This window comes from Anomaloglossus baeobatrachus, chromosome 2 (assembly GCF_048569485.1).
Source record: "Anomaloglossus baeobatrachus isolate aAnoBae1 chromosome 2, aAnoBae1.hap1, whole genome shotgun sequence".
NCBI lineage: Eukaryota > Metazoa > Chordata > Amphibia > Anura > Aromobatidae > Anomaloglossus > Anomaloglossus baeobatrachus.
The window spans coordinates 727,481,792-727,503,667 of record NC_134354.1 but is presented as its reverse complement, the minus strand read 5'-3'; the positions used below and the strand labels follow the sequence as shown (position 1 = coordinate 727,503,667).

Sequence of the window (21,876 nt, the reverse complement as noted above, 5' to 3'; positions counted from 1 at the left end):
TATAACTATTTAGCATATGATTTGTTATGCAGATCCTTGTCATATTACTGCATTGTTACTGTTTTGCTGCTTGTGTTTACATTTTGTTTTCTTCCTGTATACTACAAATTACAACCTGTTCTCACATTCACTTATAGCTCTGTCTCTTATTAGGTTGATTTCAAAGCAAAAGGCCATCGGTTCAAATCTAGGAGCAGCCATGAAGATTTCCCAAAAAAAAGAATTGGCATCAACCATCTCTTCGATAGCGGTCGTCAGCCCAAGAACATTGCCAAACTGAATCATGTGAGTACCATGACAGTAGGAAGGCTATGAAATAAAATCCGTCTATCCATTCAAAAGCCAAGAGGTGGCTGTCCAGGCAAAATATCGGAGTCAACAAGTCGGCTCCTCACAAGGTCTATTGGTCTATTGGTTCTAGTGGGACAAACACGGCAATGGAGGAGCTTGTATGCTTCATAACAGTGAGACCACAGACATCGATACAAGCACCAAGCAATGCACAATACACAAGTCTGGAATGGTGGCCCAAAAGAAGGTGAAGAAGCCTTAACTTCAATATCATCATAAGAGGTGTCAGCTTGAGTATACAAACAAGTATGAAAAGTGGACAGTAGAAATTTGGAAGGGGCAATTGTCAGCAATGAGACAGAAGTCAATAGACTAGGCTCTAATGTGTGCAAATAGGTTTGGAAGAAAAGAGGGAAAAAGGGGTTAATGAACCGAGAAACTGAAGCAACTGTCAAGTTCGATGGAGGAAGCCTGATGATATGGGAAGTTTCACAACCAAAGGCGTTGAATACTTGACCAGGATCGATGGTGGGCTCAATGCTGAGCTATATGTGAGTATCCTGCAAAATGAGTGACTATGTACACTCGAGTGCTATGGGTATGAAAAGGATGGCATAGTGTTAGAGCAGCTTAACGACCTGAAGCGTATGATGAGATTGGAGAAGATAGTGTTCAATAACAATGAACTAGTTGTGCTGGACTGGCCCCCACAGTCCCCAGACCTCTACAAACTTGTTGGTAGATATGAATAAAAATCTGTGTATGTACCGCCCCTGCAGCAGTTGGACTGCTTGGGTCCGGGGTTGCCGTGGCTCCAGGGTCTCCGGACCCGGGGCTTGCAGCCACTCAAAATTAAAGGGGGCTATTTACAGGGGATAATAGTTCGTGACGCCACCCGTGGTTCGCGGTAAGGGGAGTACCGTCGCTGCCGATGGGAGCACCCGGGGAAAATGGAGTGGGGCAGCCAGATGATGTTCCCTCCACGGGTAGAGGAGACTCCGGGACTCTGGATGGTGAAAGTGTAGGGGAGCGTGGTGCAGGCTGGATGCAGGGGAGAGCAGCGTACTCACTCAGGTCGTGCTGGTGTCAGTGCGACCATTAAGCAGACTCTGACACAGGAGTAAACCAAGTCTCTGGGTTCTGCTGCCTCTTTAGGGGAGCTCATCCGGGAATCCGCTCTCGTTGTTATTGCTGGTGATCTGAAGCCTGCCTCCATGCACTTGTATTTAGATGTTCTGAGTGACCCCTTGGCCTGAAACTGTCGGGGCCCAGCACCCTACTGTTAAATAGAGGAGCTGTTCTCTCGATGGCTGACACTTGGGATTTCAGTGGGCCGCATAAGCTGGAAAGCCCTATCCCCCTCATTGTGTTGTTGCCTTCGATCTCTGAGCTCTTGGGAAAAGTTCATAAAGAGACTATCCTCCGCAGGTTAATTATCAGGTTGCACAAAGCTACTCCCTGATCTAGGGTCTAGTACCCCGCCGTCATCGGTACCGGTTCGATTACTAGATACTCCGGTGTCGACCGTTCCCCAAAACTAAGTCTGGCCTTCTCCAATACCCTGGGACCAGGTCTCTGACTCCTCCGGTCCCAAACCACCGTCTGCAACCTAGCCAACGTCTCCCAGGGAGCTACAACTCCCTCAGCTTCTCACTCTCTGAGGGCTACCACTCAACTCCAGGGAGCTTCTATACCCAGCTCCTCACTCTTTGGGAGCTACTACTGAACTGACTTCCTCCCTCCCACAAGTCTGCCTGACCCCTAGGCGGGTGGCCCTATTCCAGCTAGACCACCCACTGGTGTGCCTGACAGGGTGTGGTGTGAGGTGTGGCTAGGATTTGGGTGCTGATGGAAGCAATACCAAAGGTTAGGATCCCAGAACCATGGGGGGATGAGCTCTACACCATAAGGAAAGGAGTGCAGTTCCCTGTGACACCCTGAATAGGTCAGGGGCATCACATGTACATACAGTAATGAAGGAAGTCTCATGTTCAAAGCTGTAGTGGATGGTGAGATTCGGAGACTGGAAGTCAAATGTTCAAAACGTTGTTACCCTTTTGCTTTTCACTGTATATCTAAAAGTGATGGAGATAAAAAGTAGTAATTGTGTATGGTGACAGTGGTCTAGAAGTGAGAAAGATCTGGAAGTGATAGAGGTGTGGAATTGATGAAGGTATAGACATGAAGGAGATCTAGAAGTGATGGAGGGGTAAGAATGGTGCAGAAATGTTGAATATTTCATGGGGATCTAGAAATGATGGGGGCGTGAAACTAATAATGGTGTGGAGGTGATGGTGATTTACAAGTCATGGAGGTGTAGAAATTATGGAGCTCTAGAAATTGTAGAGAAGTAGAAGTAATGGATACCTATAAATGGTGCAGATGCAGAAGTATTGGAGAACTATAATTACTGAATATCTAAAAGTGATGGAGGTGTAGAGGTGATAAAGACAGCCCGGACTGCTGCCCCAAAGGGGCTCAAGGAAGGGCAACATGACTAGGAGGGATGCTAGGCCAGAGGGTATAGCAAAGGGTTAAGGTGAGCTATTTTGGGCGGGAAACCAGGAGGTGGGGCTACAGGAGTTATAGGGACATTTGATTGGTTAGGGGTAGGTCAGTGTGGGTTAGTATATATAGGGCAGAGTGTTGGGGTTGGTCATTCGGCACCTGGAAGACGTCTGCTATCGCCCACCCACCCGCCCTATTTTTGAGATGTCAGGATCACGGTGGAAGAGAAGAGGAGTGCACTCGTCGCAGCAGTTGGCGGAAAGGAGGGGGGTATTTGAAGTCGGTGGATTGCACAAAGAGCGGGGGGGAACCCAGTGCAGGAGCGGGTTACCCCTGGTGGTGCAATGATGTGCTGGTTAAGGTGGGTCCCTGCTGTGCTGGGTCACAACGGGACATGTTAACGTGGGACCCTGCTGTGCTGGGTCACAGCGGGGCATGTTAATGTGGGTCCCTGCTGGGCTCGGTCCCAGCAGGGCAGTGGTTGGGCAACACTCGGCTGGGTGTCCTCGAGTCGGTGTGGTGCGGCTGAGGGCACATGGTGGAGCCGATGTTGCAATCATGTACAATGGTACTCTTCAATTACCCCCCCTCCTTTGCTGGTGGTTATGTTTTATTGAATTATTACTATGTTTATGGTTAAAGTGTTATTATTTTGGTGATAATAAACGGGGCTGCTGTGGCCTTTACATCCAATGTCACGTAGTCTTGTGTTTTATTTTAGGTTAAGAGGTTAAAGGAGGTAAGGCCGTCAGTCAGACTTTCCATAGTCATGGTGTGGAGGTGATAGTGATCTAGATGTGATGTAGGCACAGTGATGACTGAGATTTTGACATAGGTGTAAAAGTGATAATGGTGTAAAGGTGATAAGTTTATAGACGTGTACAAGATTTGGAGATCTAAAAATACTGAAGATCTAGAAGTGATGGACACTAGAAAAGGTGTAGGGATAGAGGATGCACTCTACCTGGGCCTCGAGATCACAGGGGCAGCGCTGTGCCGCACGGCACGGTGGTACTCACTCAGCCAATGATGTACACAAAGTCTCCGGTAAAACAAACGGCTGGATGGACGGGTCCCACAGACGGCTGCGGTGTCTCTCCTCCCGGCAGATTGATGGTGACTGCCTTTCCCTGCACCTGTGTGTTGTGAACGGTTCCAATGGGTTCCCACCGGTAACCCGCTCCCCAGCTTGAAGGTTGCTGAAGGAGCCCCTTTTGCCCGCAGGCTCTGGCCCTGGGAACTGTAGCCTTGGCGGTGACTGTGTTTCCCTCTCTCGGTTGGACTGTTGCCTTCTATCGGGACTTGGTTGTTGGGAAACCCCGGAGGTTTCCTTCGCTAACGGATTTGACAATTTCAGCGGCGACTCCTAGCCTTGTCGGGGTCCGTAAGCCCTGCCGGTTGGTGCTGGCTTCTCTTTGCGTACCAGTCCGGTACCGCCGGGCCACCGCTCGTCCACGGTCCTTACGGTTAGCTCCAATAGGCCTCTCCTGCAGACGGTCACCACCGTCTGCCAACCTTGCTGTACTGTCCGGGCCGCACACCCGGACCAACTTCAGACTGCTCTTTTACCACTTTTCTTCCTCACTCCACTCCTCTCCTAACTCATCTGAAAACTCTACTGCTTTTCCCGCCTCCAGGACTGTGAACTCCTCGGTGGGTGGGACCAACCGCCTGCCCCACCCCCTGGTGTGGACATCAGCCCCTGGAGGGAGGCAACAAGGGTTTTTGTTTGACTTTGGTGTGCCTGACCGGGGGTGTGGGGTGTGTTGGTGTAGTGCTTGTGACGTCCTGGATTGTCCAGGGCGCCACAGAAGCTTGAAACTTTCCCCGTCCAGGCAGATTCTGGAAAACCTGCCACCCTGTGTGGCGTCGGTTCCGAGGGGAGCAGATTCCCTCTCCCCATGGCAACCGTTGTGAACTTCTCCTTCCCACCAGAGCACCTGTAAGGCTGCTTTCACACTACGTTTTTTTAACATCCGTCATGAACGTTTTTTAACGCAAAAACGGATCCAGTGCAAATGCGTTTTCATTTCAATGCATTTGTAATGGACTCGCGTCAACATGTGTTCACCTGCGTTTGCGTGCGTTATCGTAAGGATCCAGCGACTTGCAGCTTTTTAACTTTTTTCAAAAACGCTACTTGTAGCGTTTTTGAGCTGCGTCCAAATACTGCAAATTGCTGGGTCCTGACTAAACAGCATGCAAACGCATGTGAACGCTGGCATGCTGATAGACAGGATCCTGCTTGCTCTACTGAGCATGCACAGAAACCAGCCTCGGGTGATCAGTCCCTCTCTCCACCTCCCCCTCCATCTCTCTCCACCTCCCTCCCTCCCTCCCCTCCCTCTCTCTCCACTCTCCCCTGCCTGAGAGCGGAGGACGCTCGTAACCAAGGTAAACATCGGGTAACCAAGCAAGTTACCCGATGTTTACCTTGATTACGAGACTCCACAGCTGTCAGAAGCCGGCTCCCAATTTTTCACGTTCAGTTCCCCTCACTCCCGATCACATGACTCCAGTGCCCGCCCATAAACTTAGAGTGATAGGATCCTGCAAAATAATACATGCGTTTGCATGCGTTTTTTTTGCTGTAAAAGCAGGATCCGCTTTTGCAGCAAAAAAACGTTCATGACGCATGTTAAAAAAACGTAGTGTGAAAGCAGCCTAAGATGACACTGCTCTGTTGCTCTCCTGCTGGAGAACTCTTTAACTGTTGTGTTGGCTCCTGACTCCTCCTGCTGGCTGCACCTCTCCCTCACAGGTTATAAGCTAGTGCAACTGGAGCCCCTGTATGAAGGCATCCTGTAAATGCCACTCTGTAGGCGACCCCTTTATTACCCGACCCTAGCCCAGTCCCCACTGGGGACAGGAGCACCATGGTGTGAATTTGTGTGTGTAAGTAGTGAAACCGGGACTAATCTCCCCAGGATCCGGGTTTAGCATTACACCCAAATTTGGGTGCAATACTTTGTGGCGACTGAAGCCTCAGGGGTGTCACACTACCATACACTGTATGGGCGTGTGCAGTTAAACTCTGAGGCAGAGCTGTGAGACACGCTATCTCTGCACCTCCACTCTCCATTCTTTTGACTGCTGGTTGACTTGTGGAGGGATGCGGGGGGCTACAATACAGTGGGGGGAAAAGTTGGGGCCATGACAGAGTGTGAGGGAAATACTGGGAGTCATGATCCAGTGTGGGGTAAATACTTGAGGCCATACTATAGTTTGGGGGAATACTGGTGCAATATTACAGTGTGTGGGGGAATACTGGGGGCCATGATACAGTCTGGAAGAAATACTGGTTGCCATATTACAGTGTGAGGGGGAATATTGGGGCAATATTACAGTGTGGGGGATACCAGGGGCCATATTACAGTGTGAGGGAAATATTGGGGGTGATATTTCATTGTGGGGGAAATACTGGGGGCCATATAACAGTGTGAGAAAAAACTGGGCGTGATATTACAGTGTGGGGGATACTGGGGGCCATATTACAGTATGGGGGAATACAGGGTGCCATATTACAGTATGAGGGGAATACTGGAGGCCATATTACAGTGTAATGTGGGCTTTGCACGAGACAATATATCGTGTGATATGTCGTCGGGGTCACGGTTTTCGTGACGCACATCCGGCATAGCGCACGACGTCGTCTCGTGTGACACCTCCGAGCGACGCAGTATCACTCACAAATCGTGAGTCGTGTACTCGTCGTTAACTTTCATAATATCATTTATTTTCATGGGTGCAGGTTGTTCATCGTTTCCGTGGCATCACCCTTTGCTCCATGTGACAACACGGGAACGATGAACACAGCGTACCTGCGTCCCACGGCACCCGCCGGCTAAATGGAAGGAAGGAGGTGGGCGGGATGTTTACATCCCGCTCATCTCTACCCCTCCGCCTCTATTGGCTGGCCGCTGAGTGACATCGCTGTCACGCCAAACGTCCCTCCCACTTCAGGAAGTGGACGTTCGTCGCCCACAGCGAGGTCGTCCAGAAGGTGAGTGCGTGTGACGGGGGGTAAACGAGTTTGTGCGTCACGGGCAGCGATTTGCCTGTGACGCAAAAACGACGGGGGCGGGTACGATCGCTCGTGTTATCACACGATAGATCGACTCGTGTAAAGCAGGCTTAAGGGAAATACTGGGGGCCATATTACAATGTGGGGGAAATACTGGGGCCATATTACAGTGTGGGAAATACTGGGGGCCATATTGCAGTGGGGGAAATACTGGTGACCAGATTACTGTGTGGGAAAAATACTGGGGGACAAATTACAATATGGGTTCTGTGACGCCCTGGACCCCAGGGGTCACAGGTAATAACACCTACCACTTACACACACCCCCACCCACTGTGAGGACACACACCAGTCACCCGAAAGGGAGACCTGATGCCTCCCTCAGGGCCAGTAGGGCACACCAGGTGGGCGGAGTCAGGCAGAAAGGCACGTCCACCTAGGAGACTACTGGCCTGAGGCAGGAAGTACAAACAGTAGAGTTCAGTTTAGAGAGTGAGAGTGACAGGAGATGAAAAGGAGAGAAACTGTCAGGGACCCGGGTTGGAGCCTGGGCCCCTTTGGAAAACGTCAGGCAGGCAGACGGTGGTGGCCGTCTGCAGGAGTACCGGTACAGCAACCGGCGGAACCGTAGGGACCAGGCCAGGTTTGGAGCACGCCGGCCCTGAACTGGAGAGTCAACCGTGTACCGGAGCACCAGAAACCGGGTACTCAGACCCTGTTCTAGCTTAGAAGCCACTGAGTTTAGGCAAACTGACTGATTGCTGGCTGGACCTCACGGGTTCATCCACACCCAAAGTCCCGAAAGAAGGCAAAAGCCCACCGAGACCGGGTGAGCGCCACCGCCAAGGGCCAAACACCCGACGGGCCAGCGCCTGCGGGCAACTGAGGGCTCCTCCGGCATCTCCACGCCGGGGAGCGGGCTACCACTGCTCAGGCAGGGGAGCCGAATAAGCCACAACCAGAGGTGCACGGGAAAGGGGCCACCATCAACCTCACAGGGGACACGAGCAGCCGGCTGCGGGACCCGACCATACCCGAACTTTGGTTTACCAGTGACTCTGAGTGTGAATTAACCGTGAGTACACCAGTGCCATCCGGGCACGACACTGCACCGCAGCACGGCACCCTGCACCCCGACAACAACACCAGCCCTTCAGTATCTCCAGCGCGCCCGACTCCCCTCTCCCACCGGGCCCCGGGACACACCTCCCCTACCCACGGAGGGGCTAACATCTAGGCTGCGGCCGCAACACCGATCCCGGACGAGCCCGTCTTCACTCCAGCCGCAGCGGTGGTGCATCCCGTCACCACGACCCGTGGGTGGCGTCACGACCCGTAGGACGACAGCGCGGCCCTCCCCGGCTGCGCGCCTCGTCCCACCACCACCACCACCATCCCACTGCCTCTCCCCTTAACAGAGCGATGTGGCCCCCGGTCCGGAGGCGCTCGTGCCACCGACAACCTGAGCCCGGACCTCGAGCGGCTCGGCCCATGCGAGCGGAGGAAGCGGCCGGGCCCCTCTCAGGGCGGCACAGTTCCATTATACAGTGTAAGGGAAATATTGAGGGTCACATTACAGTGGTGGGGAAACACTGTGGACCATATTACTATATGGGGGCCATATTACAGAGTGATGGAAATACTGGTGGCCATATTGCAGTGTAAGGGGATACTGGGGCCATATTACAATGTAAGAAAATACTGGGGGCCATATTAAAGTTTGGTGGAAATACTGGGGGCCATATTACAGTGTGGTGGATACTGAGGGCCATATTACACTTTGTACGAGGCCCAATGATGACATTATGTGGTCCACTAACAAGATTAGTAATAGGGGCATGTAGCACCCATGGATATGGGGTACTTGGTTCCTGTACGTCTTGGGAATGTCACGTGGTGACCGTTACCCGGTTTCGCGCCCTGGGCCCTTTTTGTAATGGGGGTATTTACAAGGGAGAATAAAATAATGTTCACTTGTGACGCCACTTGGCGGTGCTGGCTGCGGTGGGGGCTGTCCTGGCTGCAGGTGCCGTGCTGAGTATGTGGAGAAGGACAGTGTAGCAGGTGTCACAGATGCTCTGTAAGTGGTGCGGACTTGAAAGAAATGGCGCCTGGAGTCAGCGCATGCACAGATTGAGCTCACAGCTTAATGACAAGCTGAGATCTCGTCTGTACATGTGCCAAACTCTGGGCACTATTTTCCTTAAGTCCGCTGCTGGGAGATTAATGGGCCAGAGGTGGCGCGTGTGCAGATGAAATTTTGAGCCGAGCGCTCCATCTGTGCACGCAACGACTCCGGGCGCCATTATTTGAAGCCCGCACCGCTGACAGAGCATCTTACCTGCCGCACCGCCCTGCTCCACACAGCAGCCACCACAGCCAGCACAGCACCCACCGCAGCCAGCACAGCCCCCACTGCAGCCAGCACAGTCCCCCACCGCAGCCAGCAAAGCCCCCACCACAGCCAGCACAGCACCCACCGCAGCCAGCACAGCACCCACCGCAGCCAGCACAGCCCCCACCACAGCCAACACAGCCCCCACCACAGCCAACACAGCCCCCCACTGCAGCCAGCATAGCCCCCACTACAGCCAGCACAGCCCCACACCGCAGCCAGCACAGTCCCCCACCACAGCCAGCACAGCCCCCCACCGCAGCCAGCACAGTTCCCACCGCAACCAGCACAGCTCCCACCAAAGCCAGCACAGCGCCCAGCGCAGCCACCACAGCGCCCGTTCTCCACCTCCCGGTAAGCTACATTCGTATTATAAGACGCACCCCTCATTTTCCTCCCAAATTTTTTGGAGGAAAAGTGCGTCTTATAGTCCAAAAAAATATGATACTTTTTACTGCTTTACTAAGTAGCAGTACCACAGACTAAGCTAAGTTAAATGTTGTAGTGATATGTACTCATACCTGCCATCAGTTGAATTGCATGATATCCAATATACAAAAGGTTTTGGAAAAGCTTCAGAGAAGCAGCTCAGATTTCTTGATGTAACTATAAAATAGGGTTTATTGGGTTTGCCTGAAAAAGAACAGAAATCACATTTGACTTGATAGCCTTGGTTCACATCTGCATCGGAGGCTTCATCAGAAGATTTCAGATTCTATCATATTTGACATATTTGACGCAACAGCAGCGCTATTCTTTGCATCAAAATGATGTGCACCAAAGCAGAACTCGACAGCTCCCAGGCTGAGGATCCGGCACTCTCTCATTTCAGTTACCTGCTCTGATAATTATGGAACAAAAAATAAGAAAATCTGAAGTCAGATCTGAATTCAGCCATAATTAGGACATAGCTACCATGCCAAACACAGGCAATATTAATAATGCATCTTTGTACAGTATGGAACAATGTCAACAATGCAGAGCCTGCAAGTCCTGGCCAATATCAGGATGATATATGAGGGATAAAATCACAAGACAGCAGCGAGGTCGTCAGGCGCTACAGTCGTCAAGCTTCCTAATAATGGGAAATAGGAATAATCAGTATCGGAGCTAAGGAACAGAAAGTTCATAAGACAGTGTCACGGTGGTTATGGGGAAAGCTGGGGACAAGGGCTCCTAGACTGGCCGTCAGTCTAGGAAAACCCTAGCTATCCCTGATCTCAGTGATACCTCTAAAGGTGAGTATATCTGAGAAGCCTTCCAGGCCCTGCTCCTGACCAGCCCTGGTCTATTACTCTCCGCCCCCCTACCCCTGGAAGGGCCAGGACAGGAGTGTGATTAAACCAACAGAAATAAAAAAAACAAGGGAAACCAAAATGCTATCTCACATCACGCACACACAGAGGTAAAAGACAACAAGTGATAAGGAGAAAAATAAGAGCAGTGAGGAAACAACAAGACGATGGGTGAAGTCCACAACAACTGCAAGCAAAACACAATACACAACAGCACACAGACCAACACAGCAATAACCTATAGTCGGCATGGGAAGACAGATTCCACCATCTTAAAAAGGCATGGAGTAAATGTGATGTGTTATGATTCAATGACCGAGGAGGATCAGAAAAAGGACAAAAATGCGGAAACCCAAAAAGTAACCAGAGTGGCTGGAACCTTAACGGACTGCAGACCTAATACTGACACACAACTAGAAGTAGCTGTGGGACATGCCTACGATGACCTAGTCGCCTCGACAAAGCCGAAGAACTAAATATTCTTACAGAGAGAAATATTAAAAAAGCTAATCTGCCTCAGAGCAGTTCCAAAAGACATAGATAGCATGTAAAGACTGCGGTGATATAGGAAAACACAATGCATAGCTAGAAAACAGATTCAGCAAAGATGAGGCCCAAACTATCTATATAGGAAAGGATATGACAGACCACTGTCTGCAGCCGTAAAAACCCTAATAAATCTCAACACGCCTGATATGGAAAAGCCCTGAGCCCACACAAGCTCTCCCCCACTAAATCAGTACTCTGGTGTTACTGGAATCCAAAAAACACTTATATAGATGAGGGACTGAATTTAATACCAAGCATGACAAAACACAATACATTGCAGAACATGGAGCTAGGTATACAGACACGCTCAGCAGGGAATGATCCAACTCCACCAAGAACTCCACAAAGGCAAAATCAGGAATCAAGCATTAGTATTAAAACAGAAAAACCTACAAGAAAATGGAAACAATAAGCAGAAGTACAAGACCAACTTATCTGAGAGGAGTTCTGGTAGAGAGAAGGGCTAGTTTCAGAATGTCCTTAGCACACAGGAGATAAATTGATCACCGGCAAGGGATAGGAGAAAACTACTCAGTTATATAGGTCCAATCTGAATGACCTGATTGCCAGTCCTCCACAGGTGTTTGGCTCCCATTTAACAAGTCAACTGCACCGTCAGCACTGACCACAAGAGGGAGCCCCAAACTGAAAAATGTATTCACAACAGTGATGGGTTTTCAACAACCAGCAGGCTAGCGGAGGTTAACTCTTGCTAGCCTGACCGTGGATGAACACACAGAAGATCGATGCTGCGCCTACCTATGAAGCTCAGAAGCACCAGAGACACCATAGGGTGGAGTGTTAGAATCAGTAGTGAAAACAGCATCTGATGCCACCATGACAATCGGCGAGTTTTTAGCAAAACTCCGTGTGACAGATAAAGGCTATTGCAATGGCAGACAAACCAGATGTGCAACCTGTGCAGCTGTATAGGGGCCCTGTAGGAAGGGACAACCTACAACCTTGAAAGCAGCTCCCACTGTCATCTATTCTGCATGAAATGGGGTGTGAAAGCTCACAATTATTGGTGAATACTCTGAGCGCATAATTATTAAATAAATTAGATTTTCCAGATCTGTGCAGTATAATCTTGAATGCTTATAGGATGAAGCAGATGAGGTGATGTGTATGTGTGTAATGAGGGAGGGTGCAGCCTAAAGATATAACACCCTCTATAAAGGTGTGCAGAATTTTAAAGCATCTTGTTTTCCTCAGTCAAGATGGGACAAAAAAGAGATTTAACTGACTCTGAAGAGTCAAAAATCATTACAAGGTTAAAGTACACAGGGACCCAGGACTCACAAAATTGCTAAGAAATTGTTACGATCACAGAAATATCATGAATTTTGTGGCAAATAGTCAACATGGTCGCAAAAAAGATGTTGAGGAGACAGATGCACAATTACTGCAAAAGATCTGAGAGGAATCAAACATGAAGTGACCAGGAGACCATTATCCTCCAGTGCTGCTGACGCACCCATGGGGTCTGGGAGGTTATTCGTCACTCACCGGTGTAGGGGGTGGGATGTCACAACGGCCAGGCCTGATTCCGTGACCCCGGCGGTGTCAATAAAGATGGGTGAAGGGAATATTTACAGGGGAGAAGAGTTTGTATTCGTGACGCCACCTGTGGTTTGTGGCTAACATAGGAGCCACCGCTGCGGTTGATATCCTCTTGGGCAGATGGTGGCGCAGCTTGGTTGATGCAGCTCTCCACAGGCAGAGCTCAGGCCATAGGGATGTTGGGAGTAGTAGTTTCCTGCTGCCGTGCAGCTAAGGCGAGGACGGGGCACGGGAAGGATTGGACGACACAGGGGTTGCAGTCAAAGTTCTTTACTCACTGAAGTATCACCGCCTCTGGAATGCGGAGTTTCGCTGTCATGGGCTCCAGCTGATCCCGGATAGTTCGGAGGCTAAGGCCGGTACTTCTCCCTGTGTGTCCTTTCTTTTGGGTGTCACTCCACTCCAGTGTCTGGCTAGTGGAGCGGGTCACGGGTGCATGTCACACTCCCCATGAGCCCTGGGATCCCTCTTCCTATCTGAGAACCTGGGTCGAGTGATCCAGCTCCAGACCACGGGTCCCTGGCTTTTCTTAGTGCTATTCCAATCTGTGTCTGTTGAGTTCCTCCTCCTGTCTCCTTCTTTTCTGTTTGAGTGTGTCGCCAGTCTCCCCCCTGAAGATGCTCCAACCCCCCCGGTTACTGAACTAGTGGGCAGGAGGTCCCATACCTCATTATGACCACCCCCTTCACCCCACCCTAACCCAGTCCCAGTGGGAGGGCACCTGACTGTGTGTTGTATGGATTGTGGTGGTTACCGGCAATGATCTCTTCCGTACCCGGGATAAATATCGAACCTCAGCCGAGGAGCAGTACCCTGTGGCGACTGAAGCCTCAGGGGCGCCACACTGCTATATTCCAGATCTGCAATCTCCCTGGAGAGCCCAGAAGAACAAGGAGTTCAGTGCTGAGATACAGCCGAGGTGAAGAGGCTGAAATGCAACCACCACTGATTAAGACACAAAAGGGGAAACGTCAAGACCGGGCCAAGAAATATCTGAGGAGAGATTTTTCAAAAGTTTTATGGACTGAGGACATGAGGGTGACTGTTGATGGATCAGATGGATGGGTTGTGGCCGGATCAGTAATGGACACAAACCTACACTTCAACTCAGATGCCAGCAGGTGGCGGTGGGTACTGCTATGGGCTGGGATTATTAAAGGTGAGCTAGTTGGAACTTTTTGAGTTCAAGATGGACCCAAAATCAACTCCCAAACTTACTGCCAGTTCTTTGAAGACAATTTCTTCAAGTGGTATAGGAAAAAGTCTGCATCTTTCAAGAAAAACATGATTTTTAGGCAGCTCAATGCTCCATCGCATGAATCAAAGTCTCCACTACTTGGTTGCCAGTAAAGGCCTTTAAGATGAAAGAATAATGACCCGACCCCTTCCACACTTGACCTAAACTCTATTGAAAATTTTGATGGCCCTTCTTAACCCCTTCGCGACATTGGAGGTAACTCCTATATTGTAGTGCGTTCACACAAATGTACATATCTCCCCGGCTGTTTAACCCTCTAAATGGAGCAATAATTCAATAGTGAGTGCAGCATTTAGGAGGCTTGGAGAGGGAGGGAGGTCTGACAAATTTTGATGCCATTGTTACCCATTTCCCCATGTGAAAATGTAAAATCTTGGCCTAAAACTAATTTTTTGTGGTAAAAATGTAATTATTTCTTCTTCACCGCCACATGGTATACAATTTTGGGCCATCTGTGGTGTTAATATCATCCCTATAATCCTAGATTGATTAATTGAGAGGTGTCGTTTGTAAATTAGTGTCATTTATTGGGGTTCTGCTGTTCTGGTACTTCAGTACGCCAATGTGACATGGTACCCGCAAACCACAACAGTAAAATTTGCACTATAATATGGCACTTCTTCCCTTATAACATTTCCACTGTGCCTGAAAAGTAGTTCCTCAGGAGAAATTGCACAACAAACTGTGTGGTTCATTTTTTCCTATTGGGCATCATAAAAATGAAAAATGTTAGGCTAAAAACATTTAAGTGGTAAAAATATAATTATTCTTTATCATCATCCAACATTCTTTGAGACACGTGGTGTCAACATGCTCACTGCACCCCTACATGAATTCAATGGTGGTTGTAGTTTGTAAAATGGGGTCACTTATGGGGGGGTTTGCTTTTATAACACGTCTGGAGCTCTGCCAATGTGATATGGCACTCTCAAACCATTCAAGAAAAATCTGCACTGCAATATGGTGCCCCTTCCCTTCTGAGCTTTGCACTGTGCCTCAAGAGTAGTTTTCAACCACATATTGGGTACTGGCGATCTCAGGACAAATTTAGTAACAAATTGAACAGTTCATTTTCTCCTATTACCCTTTTAAAAGTTAAAAACTTGGGCTAAAGCAACATTGTATTGGGAAAAATGGGAAGTTTTCATTTACTCCTTAGCCTAATTTTATACAAGTCTGTGAATCACCTGAGGGAAAAAAATGTCACTGCAAACCTAGATAAAATCCATAGGAGGTGAAATTATCAAAATGGGGTTACTTGTGGGGGTTTCAACTGTTTTGCCATGTGTGGGGATTTTCAAATGTGACATGGCATCTGCAATCTATTTAAGATAAAATAATGCTCCAAAATTCAAATAGTGCTTTTTCCCTTTGGCACCCTGCTATGTGCCAGAAAAGTAGTTTTCCACCAGGTATCAGCGTACTTAGGAGAAATTGTACAAGAAACAAATTGTACTGTCCAATTTCTCCTGTTACACTTGTGAAAATGCAAAATTTGGGGCAAAAGCAACATTTGTAGGAAAAATTCATTTTCGTGGCTCAATGTTATAAAATTCTGTGAAGCGGATTCAAGGTGCTCATTACACATCAAGATATATTTATTGAGGGGTGTAGTTTCTAAAATTTGGTCAACTGTGTGGGATTTTTTACTGTTTAGGCAGATCAGAGGCTCTGCAAATAGAACATGGGGTCCACTAATGATTCCAGACAATTTTGTGTTTCAAAAATCAAATGGCGCTCCTTCCCTTCCAAGACCTACCATGCACCCAAACAGTAGTTTTTCACCACATATGGGGTATTGATATACTCAATAGAAATTGCACAACAAACTGTATGGTCTATTTTCTCCTGTTATTCTTACAAAAATGCAAAATTTGAGCCTAAAGCTATATTTTTTGGGGGAAAAGTAAAATTTTCATTTTTTTTCCTTCGACAGTGCTATAATTCCTATGAAACACCTAAAGGTTTAATAAACTTTTTGCATATCGTTTTGAGCAGTGTGAGGGGTGCAGTTTTTAGAATGTTGTCATTTGGGGTATTTTCTGTCACCTAAGCCTCTCAAAGTCATTTCAAATGTTATGTGGTCCTTAAAAAGTTTAGTAAATTTTGTTGGAAAAGTGAGAAATTGCTGATAATCATTTAACCCTACTAACTTCCTAACAAAAAAAGTAAAAAACAAATGGTGCTGATATAAAGTAGACACGTGGGAAATGTTATTTATTAACTATTTTGTAGTTTAAGGGCATAAAAATTAAAAGTTTGAAAATTGCAAAATTTTTCAATTTCTTTCTAAAATTACAATATTTTCCTCAGCTGACTCTCAGGCTATGCGCTCCCTAGTCTCAGGGATACCACGAAAGGTGGGGATGCTCGAGTCTCCTTTTTGGCCCTGCTCCTGAGCAAGCAATGATCTGATACCCCCACCCCCCAGGGGGGAACATGTCAGAAGTGAGATTAAACACACAAAAATAGACAGACAGGTGAAACCAAAACTCTGTCACACAGCATGTGCTCACAGGAGGTATAAGACAATAAAAGATAAGGAGGAAAACAAGAGCAGGAAGGAAACAACAAGATGACGGGACACCAAAACACACAAACCAACTCAGTATAATCTATAGCTGGCATGGGTAGAAGATTTTATCCAGTTTAAATATTAGAGGAGCAGATGTTATTGGCCTCCTCAAAACATGTGATCAAAGGAGCCTAACGATCAGGATAGCAAAGATTAGCTTCGGCTAGTCTGACTATGACTGAGCACACGGCAGGTTGTAGCCCGAGTCTGCCTGTGTTGATCAGGTATGCCAGAGAAACCATCGGATGGAGTGTCAGAATCTGTAATGTGAACAGAGCCTGACGCCACCATGACAGTCGTCGAAGTTTGTGCAAACTCCATGTGACATACACTGATAGGTGCCCAATAATTCTGCACACATAGTCAAAACCTCACTTTTACTTTCTTAGATACTCAGATTTCAGATTTAGTTTGGCACAAAGTGATGGGGATGTCGTGCCCTGGGAAAGGGGTACTCGGTCCCGGGCGGTTGTAGATGGGAATGTCACTCTGGTGGCCGTTCCCCGGTCCCGTGCCTTGAGGCTTCTTTTGTAAAAGGGGGTAGTTACAGTAGGGATAAAAGTTAGTGTATGTGACGCCACCTGCGGGTTGCGGTTAAAGGTGTAGAACCGCCGCTGCTGAATGTGGGTACTCCCAGGGCTGGTGGTGGTTGCTCTGTCCCCGGCACTCTCTGTTGGTTGGATCCCCGTAGCGTGGAGTGTTTGAGGCCCGACTGTCCCTTTTGGGGTTACAGTCTCCTTCTCTATGCGGTGGGCAGTGTGGACCCTATGGGGAGGTAAGTGGCCGAACCCCGATCCTAGTTTACTTCTGATGCTCCCGGATTATTTGGTTCGGTGAAGTCCATGAAGGTGTCCTCACTGAGCTGGTATTTGTCAAGCCGTGTAGAACTGGCGCCTGATCTAGGGCCCTGTGCCCCGTTCGTGCTTTGATCCCAGCGGTACCTGCCCGTACCAGCCATGGCGACCTCTCTTCCGTGCCCCCCTGAGTCACCGTTGCACGGACCCAGCTCAGGCACGTCCGCATACCTCTCTGTGTGCCATACTTCTCTAGACTGACTGCTGACCCCTCCCACCAGGCTGGCTAATCCCGGGACTCGTTCCTTCCCATGGCGACCATCCCCTTACATGGTTAACCCTCTGTGCCCGGTGTGGAGTGGAGAACTAGGATTTTGGGTGTGCTTTGGTGGTATCGGCACTGGTACTCCAGGTTCCAGGGGGTAGGTCCTGCATCCCCAAGAAGATGCAGTTCCTTTTAGTGCCCTGAGTGGCTCAGGGGGGCAACAGGGACAATACTATTATTCTTTCCCCTTACAGCATGCATTTTATTGGCAGCACATTCCCTGTGGGTAATGTTGTCCTATCAATGATGATGGCATATAATAGCTAAAATCAGCTGCAGAATATTACCACCAGTTCGCCAGCTGGTGAGTGGCATGTTTACATGGGCCAATGATTGGGAACAAGTAATCTAAACTGCTTATAAAATTGGACTTGTGGGGCCATTTACTGTTTTATACATGGGCACCCTTTAACAATTGTCTGCACCTCTTTGCATAAAATTGGCAGTGTATGCAAAAACTCTTGCACTGAGTGATCTCTGGTCTCTAATAAGATTGTACACACAATGCGAATCTTCAATGAGGAAGCGCATTTTCTGAGAATAGATTTACGGAGAAGAAACTTCCCGAGAATATAGTTTTGGTTTAGGCGAATCACCTTTGCTTCTTACAGTATAGTTATTCTGCAACCATTTACTTACTTCTTATCTTCACTTGAAAATATATGGAGTAGTTGGAGTTTCCACTTCGTATGGAAAGCTCATATATTCCTGCTTGTTTTCCAGTGGATCTCACAATTTCCAAACAAATATGGCTACTGAAATAAAGAAACAAGTATTATTACTGTGAACGCTCAGTCATGGCTACATTACCTGTAGTGATCAATATCCATTGTGATAGCCTACTGCTTAAAGGGAACCTGTCACCAGTTTTTTGCCCTATAAGCTGCGGCCACCACCAGTGGGTTCTTATATAAAGCATTCTAACATGCTGTAGATAAGAGCCCAGGCCGCTGTGTAGAACGTAAAGATTACTTTATAATTCTCACCTAAACTGGTCGCTGCGGTGGATGTGGCTCAAATGAGTGTCTTCATCCTCCGGTTCCGGCGCCTCTTCTTTCGGCCATCTTCGTCCTCCTTCTGAAGGCGCGGTGCATGATGCGTCTACGTCATACATACTCGCCGGTCCCACGCATGCGCACTACAATACTTTGATCTGCCTTGCTCAGGACCTGAATGCCGGCGAGTGTGTATGACGTCGGATGCGTCATGCACTGCGGCTTCAGAAGAACGACAGAGGTGGCGCCGACACCGGAGGACGAAGACGCTCATTTCACCCACATCCACCACAGTGACCGGCTTAGGTGAGTATTATAAATTGATTTTTATGTTATACACAGCGGCCTGGGCTCGTATATACAGCATGTTAGAATGCTGTATATAAGAGCCCACTGGTGGTGGCCGCAGCTTATAGGGCAAAAAACTGGTGACAAGTTCCCTTTAACAAACAATAAAGATCCCCCAAAAATAGCCCCATCCACTCCTCTCATTGGGTTACTATTCCCCATTCACATATTATTATAGATCAAATTGCATCAATTCTCCTAAGTTATTGCAATTATTAAAAACTACACACAATTGTCTCGTAGCTGCACAGATCCATTGCACCTTTGCCTTCATGTAGTGATAAATATACTCAATCTTCCCCATAAGCCCTCCATAGACCAGTATATGGCTACTGTCACACTATCCAAAACCTCCTACTGTAGTGATAATTTGGCGGAGGGCAATCTGTTAGCCCAAATTTTGATGCACAAATCTGAATTTCTCATATAACAAAAGAAAATGGAAATTGTTATATTTCACTGTGTATCTAACTAATATTGAAATGTTAGAATATTGCAGATAAAAAAAAAAGAGTTCACTATTACAAGCCTCATACCGGAGCATCTCAGTTATCCGAAATGTGGATGATATGGTCCTTTTACCTCTCTGTCTACAATTTATAAAATCCAGCTGCCAGCACAATGGCCATACATCAGATGGAGGTGATATGGATATCTTCTCCATCTGATGTATGGCCATTGTGCTGGGAGCTGGATCTATTGCTAGTCACCATGCTGGTAGCTGGCTCCTCCAATTTTGACCATTGAAAATTTCATGGTGACTAGCCCATAAAAAAGGGCATTCTCATCAACCTACTGATGAACAAAAGAGAAGTAGAAACGCGTGGTGTTTATGACAATGAGACGCTCCAGACTTATATTTCATCTCTATCATCTATTTGGAAGTGATGAGTACCCTCTAATTTTACCTACCCTGTAGCTGATGATTGGATTGTTTATTGATCTCAGCACTGTGCACTTTATAGTATCACTATGGCACTTTATTAGGCACTGCACTTTTACAGCAGGGATATACAGGGATAGGTAGGGTAAGTCTACAGTGAGCGGGGGAGCCATTACGCAATACAGGGTGCCGACCTCCGCTGACAGGTAGGGCACAGGAGGGAGTGACTCGCATAGGGTTAGCATTATCTTTCCCTTTTACTGTGCACTTTTAGAAAGATGTTCAGTCACTAAACTCTACACCTGGTTGGGATTTTAATTTAATAAAAATTGTTTTTAAGGGTAATTTTGATTTATGATACAGCCGTAGTGCTAAACCAGCTCTGAAACCCTTTAGATCTTTGGATTGGTGTGGAACCCAGTGGCTGGATGCTCACCAGTGATGAGCGGGCACTACCATGCTCAGATGCTCAGTACTCATAACTAGTAATGAGAGAGCACTACCATGCTTGGGTGCTCGGTACTCATAACTTGTGATGAGCGAGCACTACCATGCTCGGGTGTCAGTACTTGTAACTAGTGATGAGAGACACTACCATGCTTCGGTGCTCAGTACTCGTACCGAGCAGTTGAATGCTTGGATGGGCGCAACTCAACTACCCAAGTATAATGTTAGTCAATGTGGGACAACTCAAGCATTTTTTAGGAAGATATGCCTGAAAAATGATCGAGTTCATCATTACCTTCCATTAAATTCGGGTACTCGAATAGCGTCCATCCGAGCATCCAATTGCTCGTTACAAGTACTGAGCACCCTGAGCATAGTAGTGCCCGCTCATCACTAGTTATGAGTAAGGAGCACCCGAGCATGGTAGTGCTCGCTCATCACTAGTTACGAGTACCGAGCACCTGAGCATGGTAGTGTTTGCTCATCACTAGTTACGAGTACCGAGCATCTGAGCATGGTAGTGCTCGCTCATCACTAGTTACGAGTACCGAGCACCTGAGCATGGTAGTGTTTGCTCATCACTAGTTACGAGTACCGAGCATCTGAGCATGGTAGTGCTCGCTCATCACTAGTTATGAGTAAGGAGCACCCGAGCATGGTAGTGCTCGCTCATCACTAGTTACGAGTACCGAGCACCTGAGCATGGTAGTGTTTGCTCATCACTAGTTACGAGTACCGAGCACCTGAGCTAGTTCTCACCCATCACTAATCCTCACTGATAACAAAGTTATGGCATCTTCTAGTAATTAGATGGGATAACCCTTCAACATTAACCCTTTCCAATTCAATGTCTGACCTCTGATTAGCACTGATTTTAGCCTGCAGATAGCGCAGGTTATGCTCTCTGTTCCTTGACAGGCCTTGTGTTTTGAAAAATCAGGAAAAAATTGGATTGGAAAGGGTTAAAAGTTGTGTGACACATTTGTAGTTCCAATAAATTGTACCATCCCTGCCCGAACTGGAACGTGCACTGAGACACATGGGACCAAATAAACAAACTATGTGTTAGGCTAAGCTGTCTGATGATCTCATCGAAAAGACTGTGACTGCTAAGCAGCAGCTTATCCCTTATTCCTAATAGGGTTGGACAGAGGCACCAGAGTAAGGGTGGATCCAAGAATAATAACAAGCAGAAGACAAACATGTTTGAAGCAAATTTATCAAAAAGTTTTACAGAAAAAAAGGTGGAGGACCTATGTGACTTCAAGGGCTCCAAAAAGCTTACTGTCATTAGTACAGTCATGGCCAAAAGTTTTGAGAATGACACCAAAATTATATTTTCACATGATCTGTTGCCCTCTGGTTTTTAATTGTGTTTGTCTGATGTTTACATCACATACAGAAATATAATTGCAATCATATTATGAGCACCAAAAGGTTATATTGACAGTTAGAATGAGTTAATGCAGCAAGTCAATATTTGCAGTGTTGACCCTTCTTCTTCAGGACCTCTGCAATTCTCCCTGGCATGATCTCAATCAACTTCTGGACCAAATCCTGACTGATAGCTGTCCATTCTTGCATAAGCAATGCTTGCATTTTGCCAGAATTTGTTGGTTTTTGTTT

The 21,876-nt window shown here is 47.6% G+C and overlaps 1 protein-coding gene across 2 annotated transcripts in view; it reads right to left on the bottom strand.

The window, feature by feature from the left end:
- FLT3 (fms related receptor tyrosine kinase 3) overlaps positions 1–21,876 on the bottom strand; it is a 187,606-nt gene that overhangs the window by 97,048 nt on the left and 68,682 nt on the right. For both annotated transcript variants that reach the window (XM_075337363.1, XM_075337364.1), the window contains exons 4-5: positions 18,217–18,332; positions 9,740–9,851 (exon numbers count right to left, since the gene is read on the bottom strand). In XM_075337363.1, coding sequence (XP_075193478.1) covers positions 9,740–9,851; positions 18,217–18,332 — 228 coding nt within the window. The remainder of the gene's footprint in view (positions 1–9,739; positions 9,852–18,216; positions 18,333–21,876) is intronic.